The sequence below is a fragment of the Cetorhinus maximus genome, chromosome 4 (assembly GCF_964194155.1).
Source record: "Cetorhinus maximus chromosome 4, sCetMax3.hap1.1, whole genome shotgun sequence".
Classification (NCBI taxonomy): domain Eukaryota; kingdom Metazoa; phylum Chordata; class Chondrichthyes; order Lamniformes; family Cetorhinidae; genus Cetorhinus; species Cetorhinus maximus.
The window spans coordinates 119087973-119109467 of NC_135882.1; the positions used below are offsets into that span (position 1 = coordinate 119087973).

Here is a 21495-nt window from a genome sequence, read left to right on the forward strand (position 1 = left end):
TACAAACTGAACTAAACTACATTCCTGTCTGGCGCAAAAATAAAACAGGAAAGGTGGCCAAACCATGGCTTACAAGGGAAATTAGAGATAGCATTAGGTTCGAGGAAGAGGCATACAAATTGGCCAGAAAAAACAACAGACCTGAGGAATGGGAGCAGTTTAGAATTCAGCAAAGATGGACCAAGGGATTGATTAAGAAGGGGAAAATAGAGTACGAGAGTAAGCTTGCAGGGAACATAAAAACTGACTATAAAAGTTTCTATAGGTATGTGAAGAGAAAAGGATTGATGAAGACAAATGTAGGTCCCTTACAGTCAGAAACAGGGGAATTTTTAATGGGGCACAAAGAAATGGCTGACCAACTAAATATATACTTTGGTTCTGTCTTCACAAAGGAGGACACAAATAACATACCAGAAATGTTGGGGAACACAGGGTTTAGTGAGAGGGAGGAACTGAAAGAAATCAGTAGTAGTAGGGAAATGGTGTTGGGGAAATTGATGGATTTTAAGGCTGATAAATCTCCAGGGCCTGATAATCTACATACCAGAGTACTTAAGGAAGTGGCCCTAGAAACAGTGGATGCATTGGTGGTCATCTTACACGATTCTATATACTCTGGAACAGTTCTTACAGATTGGAGGGAAGATAATGTAACCCCACTATTTAAGAAGGGAGGTAGAGAGAAAACAGGGATTTATAGACCAGTCAGCCTGACATCGGCAGTGGAGAAAGTTCTAGAGTCCATTATAAAAGATTTAATAGCTGGGCATTTGGAAAACAGTGGCAGAATCGGACAGAGTCAGCATGGATTTATGAAAGGAAAATCATGCTTGACAAATCTACTGGAATTTTTCAAGGATGTGACTAGTAGAGTTGATGAGGGGGAACCAGTGGATGTGGTTTATTTGGACTTTCAGAAGGCTTTTGACAAAGTCCCGCATAAGAGATTAACGTGTAAAATTAAAGCGCATGGGTTTGGGGGTAGTGTATTGATATGGATAGAAAACTGGTTGGCAGACAGGAAACAAAAGAGTAGGAATAAACGAGTCTTTTTCCGAATGGCAGGCAGTGATTAGTAGGGTGCCGGAGGGATCAGTGCTGGGACCCCAACTATTCAGAATGTATATTAAAGATTTAGATGGGGGAACTAAATGTAATATCCCCAAATTTGCAGATGACACAAAGCTGGGTGGAAGGGTGAGCTGTGAGGAGGATGCAGAGATGCTTCAGTGTGATTTGGACAAGCTGAGTGGGCAAATGCATGGCCGATGCAGTATAATGTGGATAAATGTGAGGTTATCCACTTTGGTAGCAAAAACAGGAAGGCAGATTATTATCGGAATGGCTATAAATTGAAAGGGGAATGTGCAACGAGACCTGGGTATCCTCGTACACCAGTCGCTGAAGGTAAGCATGCAGGTGCAGCAGATGGTAAAGAAGGTAAATGGTATAAAAACAAAAAAACTGCGGATGCTGGAAATCAAAAACAAAAACAGAAATACCTGGAAAAACTCAGCAGGTCTGGCAGCATCGGCGGAGAAGAACAAAGTTGACGTTTCGAGTCCTCATGACCCTTCAACAGAACGAAGTAAAAATAGGGGAGGGGTGAAATATAAGCTGGTTTAAGGTGGGGGGGTGGTTGTAGGGACAAGCAAGCAGTGATAGGAGCAGATAACCAAAAGATGTCACAGACCAAAGAACAAAGAGGTGTTGAAGATGGTGATATTATCTAAAAGAATGTGCTAATTAAGAATGGATAGCAGGACACGCAAGGTACAGATAGCTCTAGTGGGGGTGGGGTGAAATAAGACTAAAAGGGCATAAAAGGTATAGATTTAAAAATAATGGAAATAGGTGGGAAAAGAAAAATCTATATAAATTATTGGAAAAAACAAAAGGGAGGGGGAAGAAACGGAAAGGGGGTGGGGATGGAGGAGGAGTTCAAGATCTAAAGTTGTTGAACTCAATATTCAGTCCGGAAGGCTGTAAAGTGCCTAGTCGGAAGGTGAGGTGCTGTTCCTCCAGTTTGTGTTGAGCTTCACTGGACGGTGAGGAGAGAGGAAGTGAAGGGGCAGGTGTTGCATATTTTGCATATGCATACGCATTTTTGCATACGCCTTTCACTGCTTGCTTGTCCCTACAACCAGCCCCACCCCACCCACCTTAAACCAACTTATATTTCACCCCTCCTATTTTTACTTAGTTCTGTTGAAGGGTCATGAGGACTCGAAACGTCAACTTTGTTCTTCTCTGCCGATGCTGCCAGACCTGCTGAGTTTTTCAAGGTAAATGGTATGTTGGCCTTCATTGTGAGAGGATTTGAGAGGAGCAGGGATGTCTTGCTGCAATTATACAGAGCCGTGAGACCACACCTGGAATATTGTGTGCAGTTTTGGTCTCCTTATCTGAAGAAGGATGTCCTTGCTATAGAGGGAGTGCAGTGAAGGTTTACCAGACTGATTCCTGGGATAGCGGGACTGACATATGAGAAGAGATTGTGTCAGTTAGGATTATGTTCGCTGGACTTCAGAAGAGGGGAGATCTCATAGAAACCTATAAAATTCTAACAGGACTAGACAGAGTAGATGCAGGAAGGATGTTCCCAATGGTGGGGGAGCCCAGAACCAGGGGTCACAGTCTGAGGATATGGGGTAGACCATTTAGGACTGAGATGAGGAGAAATTTCTTCACCCAGAGAGTGGTGAGCCTGTGGAATTTGCTACCACAGAAAGTAGTTGAGGCCAAATCATTATGTTTTCTAGAAGGAGTTAGATATAGCTCTTGGGGCGAAAGGGATCAAAGGATATGGGGAGAAAGCGAGAGCAGGCTATTGAGTTGGATGATCAGCTGTGATCATATTGAATGGTGGACAGGCTCGACAGGCCGAATGGCCTACTCCTCCTATTTTCTATGTTTCTACATGCTTTCCCACTTATTTTATTGTCTGAAAATGTTTAACCTTGCATGGCAACATAAAATCTTGACAAAGCTGTTTGGTTGATTAGCCGGTGATGATTATTGATTATTTCAAACAGGGAGTAATGGTCCTCAAAAGTTTTGCATTGAAAAGGTTGGTAAAGAAACATGGCTCCCCAGAAGTCATACTTGGTGAGTGATGATCGGAACCTTAACCATCTTTATTTGTAGGGGGAATATCCATGGTTTTAAATCTGCACTGTGCTTTGATGTAATGTCTTCATAAATTTTAAATCCTAGACTGCCTGCTGATCCGGCAGAGAAATGCTAATTACTCTAGAATAGCCATTTTATTATCTTAGTTTCCATGTCCCAGATTGGGAGCCCAAGCTATAAACAATGTTACCGTAAACATGACCAAAACTTAATCTGTCTATTGCTTCTCTCCTCTGTAAGGTCGTTAGTGCAATCAGTGTGTTTATGACAATAGTTTTGCTTCTCACTCCAGCACCAGCACCTGCAGAATATTGCAAAGTTCCCATGGCACCTGCTGATCCTTGGTAACTTAACCTGCAAAGGATCAAACCAGCCAGTGATACCCAGCTCCAACATTCCACCATATTCTCTTTCCACCATAACTTTTGAACTCCACTCAGCCTTCTGAAATCAAGTTGTGGATGATGTAAAATCTCTTCTAACTGCAAAGTGGGTAAACTGAGGTCATTATTTGTAGCCTTTGACACTACCTGCCCCCTCCCTGCCAGTTAACTGTCTAAGGCTGAACCAGGGTTGAAACCATGGAATACTGTTCAAGATTGATGTCTTATCCTTAAAGACTACTTGCTTCCACCTCTGCAGCATCACCTGCCCTTGTTTCACCCCCACATGCTGACACTTTTTAATTATTCACCTCTAGATTTGGTTTTCCAATTTATGTGCATTCTATTCATTAGCAGTCTATGTCCTATTCCATACCAAGTCCGTCATAGAATAGTTCAACACTGAACCCCTACCCCACCCCTACTAGGGCTATCTGTCACTTGCTCATCCTGCTTTCTACCCTTAATGTCACCATTAGCACATTCCATAGCTAATATCACCACCGGCAACACCCCTTTGTCCTTTTGTCTGACATCTTTGGCAATCTCTTCTTTGCCTCCACCTATCACTGGCCCTCTATCCAGCTCTACCTGTCCCACCCCCCTCAACCAGCTTATATTTCACCACATTTCTATTTTTCCTTAGTTCTGATGAAGAGTCATATGGACTCGAAACGTTAACTGTATTCCTCTCCACAGATGCTGTCAGACCTGCTGAGTTTTTCCAACTATTTTTGTTTTAGTTCAACACTGAAGGTCATTTGGTCCATTGAATTAGTGCCAGCTCTTTAGAGCAATTCAGTTAGTCCCAATTCCATGATTATTTTCCATATCAGTGCGATTTGTTCTCCTTTAAGTATTTATCCAGTTTCCTTTTGAAGGGTACTATTGAAATGTACCCACCACCTGATATTTCAAATCCAAATCACTCGTTACATAAAAAGGTTTTCCTCGTGTCGCCTCTTTTTTTTGCCAACCATCTTGAATCTGTGCCAAACATTGGAAACATTTTCTCCTTAATTAAAATCCTTTCGTGATTTTACACATCTCTGTCAAATCTCCACTTGGTCTTCTCTGCCCTAAGGAGAACAACATCATCTTCTCTAATCTAACCACAAAACTGTAATCTCTCACCCCTGGCACCATTCTAGTAAATCTCTTCTGTGCCCTCCCCATCGCATTTTTGTCCTTTCTAAATTGCAGTGCCCAGATTTGAACACACTACTCCAACTGGGACCAAACAAATGTTTTATATAGATTTAACACAACTTCTTGGCTCTACTCTATGCCTCTTTTTATAAAGCCCAAAATCCCATATGCTTTATTAATTGGTTTAACATGTCCTGAAAGATTTATGTATGAACATCCCCAGGTCTCTCAGTTCCTGCATCCCCTTTAAAATTGTACCATTTATCATGAATTGCCTTTCCTCATGCTTCCCACCAAAATGTGTCAGCTCACACTTTTGTGCTTCAAATGTCTTCTGGCTTCTTGAAGACTATTACTATATTGCTTATTGTTAAAGCATGCTTCCCAATTTCATGTCATCTACAAATTTTGAAATTATGTTGTGTACTCCAAATCTTTAAATATATCAAAAAATAACAGTGGTTTTGATATTAAACCCTGAGGAACACCTCTGTATATCTCCCCCCACCCCCCCCAACACCCCAGTCCAAAAATAGACATTCACCACAACTCTTTTTTTTCTCCTAGCTAATTTTGTATCTATGGTGTTGCTGCCCTTTTTATTCTGTGGGCTTCAATTTTGGTGACAAGCCTATTATGTGGGACTTTTATCAAACACTTGTTATCTCCATCCTTACTAAATGCATCGGTGCTTTGTCCCATAAGGATTGAATTTAAAGTATTTCTCTTCAAATCCTTCCATGACCTTTCCCCTCCCACTTTTCCATGCCTTTCAGTTTGCTGGCATTCCCCTCCTGTCACTCCATAACAGGTCAGTTTCTCCCTGTGAAGCTCCATCCCTCTTCATTTCTCTTTTCATGTTTCAAAACCTTCACACAAATCTTTTTGACCCAAGCTTTTAGTCATCTCCCTAACTCTTGCACCATGACTTGCCTTTATTCTTTTATCTATATTTTCCCACACTATAAATTTCCATGGAACATTTTCTACATTAAAGGTGCTACATAAATGCAAGTTATTGTATTTAACAGAATAAAATGCCAGAGGTAGCTTTCATTTCAAAAAATTTACACCTCTTAGCCCCATTCTATTATTCTAGCTTTACTTTTATCTTCTACCTTGGGCACATTTATTTCTTTTAACCTGTCACCCAGATCCTACTAATATAAAAAGAGAAAATACTGGAAATACTCAGTTTCTCTCTTCACAGATGCTGCCTGACCTAAGTAAATGTTTCAGGTCAATGATTTTTCTGATAAACAATGCACTGGTTGCATGATTACATTTATGTCAAACGGCAAGAAATGATAGACAAATAATTGTCTTACCCATATTATCAATAGCCTATTCATACTTGGATATAACACTATCACAACAATAATTAATACTTTCAAAACTCAGACTTATTTTTGTTTCTCTGCTCCTTGTTGAGAGTGATATGAATGCCTGTGACAGAGGGTGTAGAATACAGTTCATATTTTGCTATTGTTGTGTCATAAGCACATATCGGTCAGATATGGCGCAGGAGAGGCAAAACTCAGTTCTGTACTAACTCTATCCTTTAGCTCTGACCTCAAAAGAACTAAGCTTCCCTCCATTTGTATGATTTCTGTTTTCCACATCTTTTTAGCTTCTCTAGTTGTGGGCTGCTTTAGCCAGGAGAAATATGTCTTTTGTTGTATCAGTTGCTACAAAATGTAAATAGAGGTCTAAGAGATACAGAAACATGCTGGATCACCCAGTACCGAGAAAAAGAATAGGAATTCTGCAGCAGGTTCTGTGGAAAACCTGTAATTTGACTGATTTGAAATTTATTCAGAACAGCTACATGATGGTGTTTAAATTGAACCAAATTTTCATTGACCTACATGTGTTCTTTGACAGCTTTAATCGTTTGGACTTGCCGCCTTACAAAAGCTATGAACAGTTGAAAGAGAAACTGCTTTTTGCAATCGAAGAAACTGAAGGATTTGGGCAGGAATAAATCACATATTCTTGATGACATCACAATGTACTCTTGTTTCATGTCCAACCATCTACAGTTGCACAGATGCCTACCGTTGTATATAAGCTATTTGCCTAGAGAAGTAATTTACTTCTGGAATCCTGCTTTTCTTCCTGAATCATTATGCAAATTTGTCTTGAACCCCACACAGTATTTTACATACCTGTATTTTCCCTTAAAATGAGTGTCTTGGAGAAAACAGTTTGGCTGCTTTCTGAAACATAGAATGATTTTTTTTTTAAAAAACAGAAACAGCTGGAATATCATTGGCTCTAGTTTTATAGAGCTTACTTGAGATCTGGTAGGTGTGCTGTTAGGCCCCCTTAGAGTTGCATCTTCCAGAAGAAAAAACATGACCTATTGATCAGTTTCCACTGATGTAACAAATCTGCCAGGGTTATTTCTCGCATGGCTGTCACTAAAGTATTTAAGGCTTATGCCAAACACTGTCAAATATCTAGAATTAATGCTGCTGGCTTGTTGAGATCATAAAATGTGTAAATGCTGACGAGGTTTTCTTTTACTTCCTTGTTGTGTTATTGCTGTTTATGTATGTTCTGTGTATAGCAGACTGAAAAAAGGAAAGCAAAAGTACTGGGTAGTATCCCATAATACTAATGTAATTTTATATACAAGAAGCTAATGTGGACAATTTTCACAGTAATTATGCAAAATATTACCTCTGCTGCTTTTATGTTCAGCCTTTTAGAGAGTTACATTTATCAATCAGGAATAAAAAAATATAAATCAAATATAAGTTTTGCACATTGTAAGGAATGTTGTGTAATTAGTTTTCCCATTGCAATGTTATACATGCTGTTTTTTTAATGGCTGTTGTGTAAATTGCATTCTATGCATAGGTTTGATTTCTTTTTCTGTCTTTGAAGTATAATTTCTAATATAGGCCTTCATTCTTCTAGAAATATCAAGTGATTTATTTTTTTCTTAAATGCAGAAGTTTCAAAAACATGTAATAAAATGATTTTAAAATAGTTTCACCAGTATTGAGGGCATTTACTTAATTACATGTAACAAAAATCTATTTAAAAATAATTGTGAATTATATGGAACTGCAACTTCTAACACACCGTGCTTCCTTGCAGTGAATGGGGGATATGGACATTGAAATGTAACATTTGTAATGCTTTAAATTTAAACATTGTAAATTCCATTAAAGTTTTTAATTTGTACAAGTTTTGTAAATACTTGAGTTTGGTCAGTTTTTCCCATTGCAATTTAAAAAAAAACTTTGTCACAGAAAAAAAATTGTAGTAAGCAGAACTGATCAGTTGGTATCATTACCCAAATAGGTGGTTGCTGCTGTGGTAGATCAGGATTACCACCTAAACTTTAATTTTTCTTCTGTCGGGTGCTCAAGATCAAACCTTTCTCTTAAAACTCCATTAGTAATTACAGGTAGAAAGATTGCTTAATGAAGAGCCATTTCTTCCTGACTTTTTCTCTTTAATGTATATTTATCTTTTCTTGGATTGTTTTCTCCTATCTGAAAGCCTTTCTGTCAAAATGTTGTATGAGTAGTTCTAGACCACACAATGTACTGAATAATTTAAAACCATAAGATTGAAAGATAGAATGGATTGACCGTCAGTGGGGTTGCTGGTGATCCATTTCATGTGAAGTTTGGGATACATCTTTTCATAGATTTTTTTTTGGAAACCTGAATATTGAAAGTGCATCTCTGCACTCAAGTCAATATATGATGTCATTTTTCCTTTGTTTTCAGTGGCAGTGCACATTGTACCACTTTTCTATTGAGGCAAAAACTAGAACTGAGTAGTTCTATAATTCTACTTCACTGCCTATTTGCTCATTGAGTTATTTACTACACAACTTGTGTTTTACACATATACAATAGCACAAAAGGTACATGAGAATATATATTATATATAAACACTTTATTTGGTTAATGCTGTGTCAGGCCTGTACAATTTCATCATGTAGAATTCTTTTGTGATTAACATTTAATAAAAATCCTTTTAATTTACTGGATGTTGTGAGAAATCAAATAATTTATTTTTCAAAATTAACCTTGCAACACAATTCACTGGTCGGGGGCCTTAATGGACTAGATTGGTTTGAGACGGTGCTCAACCCCGTTTGATCGACTTCAATAATTCTGTAGCTTCTTTTTGAACCTACAAATAGGAGGAAAAATTAAGTTTGATTGACCACAATTGCTGTAAAAAAAAAACTCAGTCATGCGTCAAATTAATAAAGTGTTAGAACAGTTGATATAAATTAAAAACAAACTTCTGATTCAGCAGAGCACACCAGGAAGAATTTAATAAAATTGAGTTGACTAATTTGATCACTTTATAGAAAAAATATTTGCTATATTATTGTTATGCAAGTTAATTCACCAGGCTCCTGTTTGAAAAGGCCTCAAGATTCTGTGAAACATTTGTCACTTCCGATGTATATACTTGCCTCTAGCCCACACGAGAGGCAGTTTTCAAGGCTACCTCTGGTTACAAAAAATGCAGCTCGTGAAGCTGTCTCCTCTGGACTCTATAGTTCTTCAGACATCAGAAGTTCCAGCAGCCCAAAAAGTAATTGTGAAACACTGAATTTTAAACAACTAGCTAGAATTCAAAAGGCTAAAAATTTGATGTGCAATTAATCCATGTGCAAACTTTGATGTTCCAGCTCATTTCCACAATTGTGGCTTGCAGCCCAGTAGTAAACACTGCTGAGTGGTTGTATGCTCAACAGGAGTCCATGTTCATGGAGGTTACCACAATTAAAGCCAGTCTGACTGCAGCAGCATTTAACTGGCTGGGAAATATTAGGAGCAGGAAGAAATCCTGAGTTATGGTGCAGCAGGCCAGAGAGGGGGTCCCTAGTTCTCAGATACAGAACTGAAAACCTTAATGGAGTAGGTTGAAAGGAGAGGGACGATCTATCTGCAGGAGGCCTTCCAGACAGAAATAGTGAAGGCAGTAGGAACAGAAAGCCATAGAAGTCAATGCCAGAAATCTGGCTTTGAGCATCAGGATATAGTGCCTGAAGACCATCAAAAAGTGATGGAAAGGGTCATCAAGGTTATTGCTCACCTCATTACAGCCTTAGTCCTAACAGACAAAAGAGCTGAACTCGAGGTGAGGTGAGAGCGACTGCCCTTGACATCAAGGCAGCATTTGACAGAGTGTGGCATCAGGGAATCCTGGGAAAATTCTCCGTGGTTGGAGTCATACCTAGCACAAAGGAAGATGGTTGTGGTTGTTGGAGATCAATCATCTCAATCCCAGGACATCACTGGTGGAGTTCCTCAGGGTAGTGTTCTTGGCCCAACCATCTTCAGCTGCTTCATCAATGACCTTCCCTCCATCATAATAGCAGAAGTGGGGATGCTCACAGACAATCGCACAATGTTCAGCACCATTTGTGATAACTCAGATACTGAAACAGGCCGTGCCCATTTGTAGCAAGACCAGGCAACATTCAGGCTTGGAATTATAAGCGGCAAGTAAGATTTGTGCCACACAAGTGCCAGGCAATGACCATCTCCAACGAGAGAGAATCCAACCATCTTCCCTTGACATTCAATGGCATTACCAACCATCAACATGCTGGGGGTTACCATTGACAAGAAACTGAACTGGACCAGCCCTATAAATACTGTGGCTACAAGGGCTGGTCAGAGGCTAGGAATCCTGTGGTGAGTAACTCACCTCCTGACTGCCCAAAGCTCGTCCACCACCTACAAGGCACGAGTCAGGAGTGTGATGGAATACTCTCCACTTGCCTGGATGAGTGCAGCTCCAACAAAACTCAAGAAGCTCGACACCATCCAGGACACAACAGCCCGCATGACTAGCACCCCATCCACTACCTTCAACATTCACTCCCTCTACCACTGATGCACAGTGGCAGCAGTGTGTACCATCTACAAGATGCACTGCGCAACTCACCAAAGCTCCTTCAATAGCACCTTCCAAACCAATGACCTCTACCACCTAGAAGGACAAAGGCAGCAAATGCATCGGAACACCACCATCTGCAAGTTTCCCTCCAAGCGCACACCATCCTGACCTGGAACTATTATTGCCATTCCTTCACTGTCACTGGGTCAAAATCCTGGAACTTTCTCCCGAACAGCACTGTGGGTGTACCTACACCACATAGACTGCAGCGGTTGAAGAAGGTAGCTCACCACTACCTTCTCAAGGGTAATCGGGGATGCACACATCCCGTGAAAGAGTAAAAAGAGGTTCAATAACCTCACAAGGGGTCAAGGATAGTAAATACATCTTCAAATGACATACCAATAACTGTACCTCCAACCTCTCTGCTCAATGCAACACACCCACATCACTCATCTATCAACAATCTCCAGTAATAAGGACTCAGCTGAATAGTTGGCAGGCACATCATCCAAACATATTGCAACACACTCAGTGATACACATGCATGCTTTTGGAAGAACAAAGTGGCTGACAATAGATGGCACCAGGAGCAAACTGGTGAGGGATAGGCCTGGATGCACATGCTGATCCCCATGGAGTAAATGGTGCTACAGATAAGGCCATTCAGCATAATATATTCCTGCCTCATGTACCTTCTCAAGTTCCACTTCACCCTCATATGCAATCTGGTATGATATACAAGCTGCAGATGGTGTAACCATGCACCTGTTGCTTTCACCCTGTCCTCTTGCCCCAACCCTCCCCTTACGCATTTATGCTTTCAGATACCTAAGATCTGCTGTCTGGCCAGCCAGTGATGTCAGAGGGTGAAGGCCCAAAGGAAAAGAGATGTCTCAGAAAGAAACATCATCACTTTACCTGACACTCGCAATGACCAGCTCAGATACTGTCACTGCACATATCTTAAGGTAGTTTAGAGGAGGAAGCTGCATGTGGTGAGTCATTGGACATAAGTGGGTTGCAACCAGGCCAGGGGGTGGATAGCTCATGTACCAGCTCACCAGGGTCAAGGTCACAAATAGAGTTCTGCTGCAGAGGACTTAGATGTGGACTTTGCTGGGGTGCTGTACAGGAAAAGGCTGATGGCCATGCACACAAAAGCTTGATGCATTGGGAAGTCTGCCAGTGAGCCTCGTGCCAATGACAAGAAACATACAGTCTGGCTCCAACATGGCACAGTGTTTGCACAGAGTTGGGAGCCCATCCTTTCAGAGGGGAAGGGCTAACTCCATGAGAATACTTGCAGACCTAAGTGATGCATCGTCTGATAGCAGACATATCAGCTCCTAATACAGCATAAGCAGAAGCCACGCAATATCTCAGTGCTGCCATGCAACTCAGACTGGTGTCATGCAAGCCATGCTTTGTACCATGCAGGCTCAGACTGTGACTCAGACATCATAGCTGTGGATAACAGTCCTCAAAAGGGTCTCTCAATAGTCCAGCCATCTGAGCACCAGCAGATTATTCGGATTGCTGAGGTGGTGGCCCAAGGAAATGGCAGTGATTCCTTGCTTTGGGAACCTGATGTCCTTTCTCGGGATGACATGCATTTGTGCTCATAGCACTGCCATTCCATCACTGCCCCTCTTGTTGCTCAGCAGTCAGCAGCCCAGACGTCTCCTTGCGGAGTCCGAAGCTGGGCCCTCAAGGCCCAGAGATGCTCAAGAGCATCCTAAGAGGCCATCCTAAGAGCCCATTGAATGTCAGCAGCCATCCACCAGTCCTGCTGCAGCCACAGGAGTAACACTGTATAAGAGCAGTAGACCAGGCAAAGGTACATGGATGACAGGTACAAGGATCACTTGACAAAGTTGGTATGGGATGGTTGTTTTGTGGTGTCTTTTATTTCTGGATTTTGGCCAATAAGACACTGTGAGGGCAAGGTGGAAAAGCACTAAGCAACAAGGATCTGAAGAACAAGGGAACTGGAGAGTGTTATGCCCCATGGACAGCCCAGCCAGACCAAAAATCCTAGTAATCTGTCACTCCAATCCTCTTCATCTTCAGGTGCTCGCTGAAGTCCTTGATAGTGGCAAGGGCTATGCCCTAATGATAGCCAGGTTGTGGAGGATATGAAAGACCACCATAATGCAGAACTGAAGGCCTTCCTCCTTCCTGTCCAGGCAACAGAATCATTGCTTCAGCTTGTTCATGGTCTGTGCTACAATATTCCTGGTTGCAGCATGGCCCCCATTGTATGAGCACTGGCCATGAGTGATGGGGTTGCAGAGGAGAGTCACCAGCTACAACGAGTAGCTCTTGTCACCAAGTAGCTATCCTCTGGCTCGATATGGGCCAGGATTTTCCAGTCAATCGTGGTGGGACCCACCGCGGGAGATTCGGTGGCCCAGCCAAAAGTCCATTGACTTTCAGTGGGATCGGACGATGCTGGTGGTGGGCTGGGCCACAAAATCCTGCCTTTGGTCTCGAAGATTGGAACTGTGGATTGGCACAGGACGAAAGCACCATGCCTGCTGCCAGTATAGTAGGAATTCACCAACATGATGTTTTGGGTGTGGCCACGTACTAACTGCACACTGAGTGAGTGGTACTCTTCATGCTTTCAGTACAAGGCCACGTGCGTGACCCTGATGGCTCCCGGCAAAACCACAAGCCCAATCCTACTTTCTCTTTAGAGAGAAGACAATGAAGTCCACTCTCCTGGCCCCTGTGCCCTCAAAAATATAGTGATGGATGGCAAACTGCAATATGTTGCCAATGTCATCTGTTCTAGGATGGAAAGACCCATCTACATAAAAATTGAGGGCAATGGTCACCTTGATGGCCACTGGCAGCACTGTCCTTATCCTGCTCTGTGGCTGCAGGCTGGATCTTTTCTCAGTTCAGACAATTTCCTAGGAATGAGTGTCTCAGGCTAGCATGTAGGGCAATTTACACAATGTAATCCACCCATTAGTAAAATTAGTTGGTTGGATTAAACGAAAATGCACTATAGGCTGTTGTCAGCCTCCACTGGGTTTAAAATACAGCTGTAAATTAAGATTTTCTAATACAAGCGGATGCTCCTCATACCTATGGATCATTATCTTGCGATGGAAATGCTGCTGCCAACAATGTAGTTGTTTTAATTCTCTTCCTCTATAGGAGACAGAAACTCTTGCTAGGGTACTTACTTGGATAATGCACCTCAATTCAGTTGTTGCCCAAGTACCTTCTTGTGCAAGTCTAGACACTGGATTATCATTCACACAGTGCACTGAATAACATTGAATACCGAATACTAGGAGAGTATCGTTGATACAACTATACCATCTGACCCCTCAGAGAATCAACCATGCTGAAGGCTGGATATGGAGGTAGCACCCCATCAATGAGTAAAAGAGGTTGAACTTTAAGTTTGAAGTGTACCAAAGCCACATATTTCCATTGCAATAAAAACTCAAATCCACTCTTCATCCGACTTTGGTTTTTTTTTATACTTTAAGATTCTCATTAATGAAAGAGAGGCCCTTCTCTCAAAGGGTTATGTTTTTGCAAAGAGCTGTGTTAATAAGATCACATGCAAAATTTACATCATCTGGATGAGTTCTGCCAGTGGAGCACCTACATAAAAGGGTGAGTTGGAAAAGCCTGAGGCCAGGCCTGCTGAAGTTGGATCCTTAAAGCAAACACAGAATCGGTACGGTGCAGAAGGAGACCATTTGGCCCATTATGTCTGCACCAGTTCTCCAAATGAGCAACTCACCTAATTCCACTTTCCCACGTAACCCTGCACAGTTTGTCTTTCTTTTCAAATAATGGTATAATTCCCTTTTGAATACTTCAATACCACACCACACTCTCGGGCAGAACTTTTCCAAAAGTTTTTCTTCAAAGTACTATCACTTCTTTTACTAATTACTTTAAATCTGTGCCCTCTCATTCTCAATTGTTTTATGAGCTTCTCCCAATCTACTCTGTCCAGATTTTGGATTCACCATTGTTTAGTTTTTATTTTCTCATCTCTTGCTATTTTCTAGTACAGATAGTGTAGAGTGATAGAGAAGGTTTAGCCTTCGCTGCTGCTGACAAGGCCTCTCCATTGGAAGCCTTAGTTATTTCTGTATTCAATACTTGTTTTGTCAGCACTTGTTGCCCATCCCTAATTGCCCATGAGCTGAGTGCTCAGCCATTTCAGAGGGCAGTTAAGAGTCAACCACTTTGTTGTGGGTAGGGAGTCACATGTAGGCCAGTCCAGGTAAGGATGGCAGATTTCAGTGAACCAGATGGTTTCATGGTCTCACCATTACTGAAACTAGCTTTCAATTCCAGATTTATCTGGTTTGATTTTCACCAGCTGCTGTGGTGGGATTTGAACCAATGTCCTCAGAGAATTCGCCTGGGCCTCTGGATTACTAGTTCAGTGACATTACCACTATGCCACTGTCTCCCCTGTCATTAACAATGTAATCCCTTAATTAAGTTATATTAACATTACTGTTCTATCAAATCCAGTAGGATAATATGACAGCCTCGAACTACTTTTTTAAGCTAAGCAGGTGCTTACTTTAACTATTCACTTCAGCTTGGCTGGGACCAAGCTGAATTAATAGTGTCTTATCAGCACTAAGAAAAGCAAAAAAAAAAGAAATCAAGTTTAATTAAGAACTATAAAGCACAGAGTTTTAAAGCTAACTGGAAGCGAACTAAAATTTATATCACAGCAAAGATAAAGTTGCTTGAACGAAACTAAACAATTGTACCTGCTTGTCTTCTTCATTACGTGCTGGGTAGTCTCTTGCTTTCGTCAGCCACAATAGAGCCAGTTTCTCGTTTTTTAATTTCATGTAAGTTTTACCCATCATTAATAAGTTTTTACTGTAGAAATTTGGATCAGCTGGAAAATAAAAGACATACTAAACTTAAATTTGCTACACCTTGAAGAGCAATTTACATTGCTCTATTCACATGCTCCATTGTAAAAACAAACCTTATCCGAGAAAGCCATAGAAATCTAGAATGTTCAATTTCTGACCCACATTTAGTTAACAGATCTTAATGAGGAAGGTGGGATCAATTTATCTCAGAGTTTCTTGGTTTGGAGGAAAGCAATAAAATTAAAGAAACAAAATTGAGGTATTTGCTTCTGAACTCCACCCAGTGACTACCTGCTGGAAGCTCTACTTGTGGACAAGGTCGGGCTAAGCTGCTCCTAAACTGCCTGCCAGGGTCCAGGATCACTCACAAATGGCCAAGCGGCCTTATACAGGATAATGCAAAAGATTCTGACAACGCTTGTCATTTATGTCATACCTAAAAGTACTCGCCCTTTCCAACTATTGAAGATAATTTGAAGAATGATCTTTACCAAATTTTACTGCATTTAGCAGGGTGTTGAATTGCTTACGCGTTAACTGGAAAATTGGTTTGAAAACTTGTAGATTTATGTACGAGGCAGGATTAAGATGTTTGCCAATGATACAAAAACCGACCATGTGGTTGACAGTGAGGAAGAAAGTTGTAGATTACAGGAAAATAACAATGAATCAGGTGGGCAGAAAAGTTGCAAATATAATTCAATCTGGAGAATTGTGAGATAGTGCATTTGGGGAGGGAAAACAAGGCAAAGAAAGGCATAATAAATGTTAGGATACAGAGAAGTGTTCAGAAACAGAGAAACATTGGAGTACGTATCCACAGATCCTCCAAAGGAGGAGGAGAGGTAGATAATAAAAACAGAAACTGCTGGAAAACTCAGCAGGTCTGGCAGCATCTGAAGAGAGAGAAACAAGAGTTAACGTTTCAAGTCCGTATGAATCTTATTCCGCTCTGAAGAAGAGTCATACGGACTCGAAATGTTAAATCTGTTTCTCTCTCTACAGATGCTGCTAGATCTGCTGAGTTTTTCCAGCATTTTCTGTTTTTATTTCAGATTTCCAGCACATTTTACTTTATCGGAGAGGCAGATAAGGTGGTTAAAGAAGGCATTTGGGATACTTTCCTTTATTAGCTGAGGCACAGAATAAACAGCAAGGTGGTTATGCTGGAACTGTATAATACACTAGTTAGGCCACAGCTAGAGTGCTGAGTATAGTTCTAGTCACCTCATTACAGAAAGGACATGATTGTACTACAGAGAAGGATGTTGTCAGGACTGAAAAAATTTGGCTATGATGAACGATTGGATAGGCTGGGGGTTTTTTTTTGGAACAAATGAGACTATGAGGAGATTTAGTTGAGTTCTATAAAATTGAGGGGTCTAGCTAAGATAGAGTGGATAGGAAGGACCTATTTCCCTTAGCAGAAAGATCAATATCCAGGGGTCATAGATTTAAAGTTCATTTTATCAGTAACCTGAAATTCCAAAAAGTGATGTAGAAATACAATTCACAGACTTCGTTCATTATCTTATTTACAGTGTAAGTAACTGTTTCTCATTCTGATAAAACCTAATCACTAAATAAATAATTAGCTGAACAAATGGTCAAGTGCATATTTTTGCCCAGCAGGAACAGTAATAATTGCACCAATAGGAAGATTTGATTCTATCCTTAGTCTTGTATTTTTATGAGGTTGTTTCGAATGAGATTTGTAAGGTTAATACATGAAGCAATCCTCACATTGTTGATTGAGGATTTTTAGTTTCTCGAATTATACTCTGCAATCAAATTCCTCAAGAGACTTAAACACTAAATACATCGTACTATGCAAAAATCTACAGAAATGTGAGGAAACATGAGGATATAAAGCCTGCTTTAACTAGTTCTACTCATCCCATTGCCCTGCAAATGCTTCCTTTTTAAGTAGAGATCCAATTCCCTTCTGCAAGTTACTGCTGAATTTCATTCCGCTACCCTTTTGGGCAATGCACAGCTTTTCCACACAACTGACACCCCTAAACCCCTCATTCTTGGTACCATTCTAGTAAATCTCCTCTGCATTCTCTCTAAAGCATCCTTGATAAAATCTAGAATTGGACACAGTAATCCAGCAAAGGTCTAATCAGTATCTTTGAATGTGTTGTTGCCTCCCAAATCAGTAACTATGCCTTCATTAATAAAGGCAAGGATCCCGTATGCCTTTTCTATATTGAAAAAAACGTTAGCAGTTGCCCTGCCAACTTCAAATATTTCACCATGTGAAACCACCCATCCCCCCCACAAACACAGGTCTCTCTGTTCTTGCAGCCCTTTTAAAATGGTACCATTTACCATTTAGAGAGAAAGCAGAGGAGATTTACTAGAATGGTACCAAGAATGAGGGGTTTAGGGGTGTCAGTTGTGTGGAAAAGCTGTGCATTGCCCAAAAGGGTAGCGGAATGAAATTCAGCAGTAACTTGCAGAAGGGAATTGGATCTCTACTTAAAAAGGAAGCATTTGCAGGGCAATGGGATGAGTAGAACTAGTCAAAGCAGGCTTTATATCCTCATGTTCATCATTTTTCATCATTTTTCCTTCCACCACTTCATAGATCTCTGCATTAAACTTCATCTTCCCACTTCACCAGTCTTTCCACTTCCTCCTGAAGTCTGGTCCATTTCCAAGCTTTGTGTCATCTGCAAACTTGATATTATGCCATGTAAATACTGTAAAAGTGATTGATATAGTACCAATCAAATAATGTAGAGAATTTAATACAACATACATCATGTAACTTTATAAATTAAATGAATGAAATAAAATAATTAAAGTGCAGTATTTAATAGTTCAACATGTTACAACTTCATGTAATTGAATAAATTAGTTTTATTAATCTCCTACCTTCCTCAGCTTTGTTAAAATATTGGAGAGCCTGAAACAAAAATGATTTGAAACTTTAGTATCTTCTGTAATATTCCAGGATAAGTAACATTTTCCCCACACATTTGCCAGGCAATGACCATTTCCAAATTGAGAGAATCTAATCATTTCCCCTTGATACCAACGGCATTTCCATCACTGAATTCCCCACGATCAACATCATGGGGGTTACCATTGACCAGAAACTTAACTGTACTAGCCATTTAAATACTGTGGCTACAAGGCTGAGAAATCTATGACAAGTAACTCACCTCCTGACTCCAAAGCCTGTCCACCATCTACAAGGCAGAAATCAGGAGTGTGATAGAATACTCACTCACCAAGCCTCCTTCGACAGCACCTTCCAAACCCGCGATTGCTACCACCTAGATTGACAAGGGCAGCTGCATGGGAACACCACCACCTGCAAGGCCTCCTCTAAGCCACACACCATCCTGACTTGGAACTATATCACCATTCCTTCAATGCCACTGGATCAAAATCTTGAAACTCCCTTTGTAACAGCACTGAGGGTGTACCTACACCAGATGGGCTACAGCAGTTCAAGAGGGCAGATCACTACCACCTTCTCAAGATCAATTAGGGATGAGCCTTGCCATGTCACACACATCCCATGAAAAGATATAAAAAAAATTCAATTGCAAGATATGAAATGTACAATGCACTCAGTATTTCTGATGGGGGTGCTGAAACAACAAAGGCGGCTCAACTCTCCCTTAGAACTACGAAAATAATTTTAAACATGAAGACGACAAAGACAGGCTTGCATTTAGAAAGCGCCTTTCATGATTGCATGACATACCAAGATATGAAACAATGACAGCTAATTTACACACAGTAAGATCCCACAAACAGGATTGTAGTAATGACCAAATAATTTACTTTTAATGAAGCTGGTTGAGACATAAAAATTGACCAGGCCATTGAGGCGAATTCACCAACTCACTTTCAATTATTGCCGTGGGATCTTTTACATCCAGCTGAGGGCGGGTGGGGCCTCAGTCTAACATTTCATCCAATTGTGTATCATTCCATCAGTATTCCATTAGTGGGCCAATTTAGATTTTGTGCTCAAACCTCTGGAGTGGGGCTCCACAACTTTTGACTCAGAGGTGAGAGTGCTACCAACTGAGCCATGGTTGACAAATGAATGGGTCAGGAAAGAGGTGTAAATGAACCCACTGATACCTTCAATTCCTCAATACAACAGTTACCTATTTTTTAAGCCTGACACCGCTTATCAAACAATGACATTATGTAGTTTATAATGCAAACATTTTGCTTGAACACACCATTACTCCATTATTACATCCACTATGTCGTATCTATTAACCCTATAGTATGACTATTGTTCCTATGATTACTGCTATTCTTTGAATGTAGGTTGTCCTTTAATTAGGGCCATGATCCAGAAGGGGATATTAAAAAAAAACCTTGAAACCTGTAAGATTCATCCAGAGTTTTAATCAATTGAGGTTGTACAATACAGGTAAAATTGATAAAAAGTGAAAAGTTTACGAACAACATCAAAGAACTCCAAATTAGAAACCGTGAAGAAAGGGAATGGGAGTAAGACATACACATACATTAACTCAAATGATGAGGACATCTATACTGAAGGACATTAATTTTACTTCCCTGTACTCTATTCTTCTCTATATGCTTGAAGGCTTCTTCATGTAAACTAGAAAATGGGAGAGCCTGCCTTGATGACAAACATGTCACTTTATTCTACCTATCTACTTTACAGCTGAAGATTATGGTAACTTTTTTGACATTACTCCACTGAAATACCATAGGTTGGATGCAGGCAAATAATAAAAAAATGCAAGAAATGTAGAGTGGTAATAATGGGGTCTTCAATTTTCCTAATATAGACTGGGATAGTAACAGTGTAAAAGGCAAAGTTGGGAAGAAATTCCTGAAATGCATACAGCAGAACTTTCTTGATCAGTGCGTTTCCAACTCAAAAGGAAGTAAGGCTGAATCTTGTTCTAGCAAATGAAATGGGACAACTGAAGCATGTTTTACTGGGGCAGCATTTGGAAATCAGCAATCATATCATCGGGTTTATAAATTATGGAAAAAGACAAGGAACAATCAAGCATAAAAATGTTTAAGTGGAGTAGGGCTAATTTCAAGAAGCTCGGCAAACTGGAATAAATATTGGTCAGGAAAAACAGTAAACACATCAACGGAAAGCCTTCAAAGAAGATATGGTTATAGAGAAGACACCTTCATATGAGGGGAAAACAAAGTACATCCAAAGCTAGAGATCCACGGGTGACAAAAGATAACGATTAAAATGAGAGAAAAAGAACACAAGCTCAATATAGAAAGTATAGGGGAGATGTAAGAAAGGGAACAAGAGGGGCAAAGAGAGAGACCAAGAGAATAGATTAGTAGCTAACATAAAAGGGAACCCAAAAGTCTTTTTATAAACTTATAAATAGTAAAAAATGTAGTCAAAGAAAGGATGGGATCAACAACAGACCAAAAAAATGATATTTTTGTGCAGGCAGAGGGTATTGCTGAGGTAATTTAATGAATACCTTGCATCAATCTTCAGTAAAGAGGATGCTGCCAATATAGCAGTAAATGAGGAGGTAGTAATGATATTAGATAGAATAAAAATAGATGAAGAGTAGGTAAATAAGAGGCTGCAGACCTCAAAGTAGAAAAGTCATTGAGTCCGGATTGGATGCATCCTAGGTTGCTAAGGGGAGTAAGAGCTGAAACTGCAGAGAATGTGGCCTTCCTTCTTGAACTGCTGCAGTCCATATGCTGTATGGTTGTGGGAACGCTTAGTTCTGCCTATGTATGCTGCTTCTACTGTTTGGTATGCAAGTAGTCCCGTTTGTAGCTTCACCAGGTTGACGCTGCATTTTTATGTATGCCTGGAGCTGTTCCTGACATGCCCTCCTGCACTCTTCATTGAACCACGGTTGATCCCCTGACCTGATGATAAGAGCGGGGGATATGTCAAGCCATGGTTGTGGTTATATACAATTTTGCTGCTAATGGCCCACAGCACCTCATGGATGCCCAGTTTTGAGTTGCTAGGTCTGTTCAAAATCTATCCAATTTAGCAAAGTGGTAGTGCCGCACGACATGATGGAGGACATCCTCAATGT

General features: G+C 40.5%; 3 protein-coding genes across 10 annotated transcripts in view; 2 read left to right on the top strand and 1 right to left on the bottom strand.

The window, feature by feature from the left end:
• LOC144679841 (NEDD4-like E3 ubiquitin-protein ligase WWP1) overlaps nt 1–7865 on the top strand; it is a 196494-nt gene extending 188629 nt beyond the window's left edge. For all 5 annotated transcript variants that reach the window (XM_078540684.1, XM_078540685.1, XM_078540680.1 and 2 more), the window contains exons 23-24: nt 3039–3111; nt 6552–7865. In XM_078540684.1, coding sequence (XP_078396810.1) covers nt 3039–3111; nt 6552–6651 — 173 coding nt within the window. In that variant the 3' untranslated portion in view covers nt 6652–7865. The remainder of the gene's footprint in view (nt 1–3038; nt 3112–6551) is intronic.
• The window catches only part of LOC144679844 (copine-3-like), a 750377-nt gene that overhangs the window by 501209 nt on the left and 227673 nt on the right, over nt 1–21495 (top strand). The window lies entirely within an intron of this gene.
• The window catches only part of rmdn1 (regulator of microtubule dynamics 1), a 60381-nt gene continuing 47457 nt past the window's right edge, over nt 8572–21495 (bottom strand). For 3 of the 4 annotated variants that reach the window (XM_078540687.1, XM_078540686.1, XM_078540689.1), the window contains 3 exons: nt 18323–18353; nt 15326–15459; nt 8572–8828 (listed from right to left, as the gene is read on the bottom strand). In XM_078540687.1, coding sequence (XP_078396813.1) covers nt 8781–8828; nt 15326–15459; nt 18323–18353 — 213 coding nt within the window. In that variant the 3' untranslated portion in view covers nt 8572–8780. Of the gene's footprint in view, nt 8829–15325; nt 15460–17945; nt 18148–18322; nt 18354–21495 lie in introns of those variants that run through there. The other variant, XM_078540688.1, reaches the window with a different exon arrangement.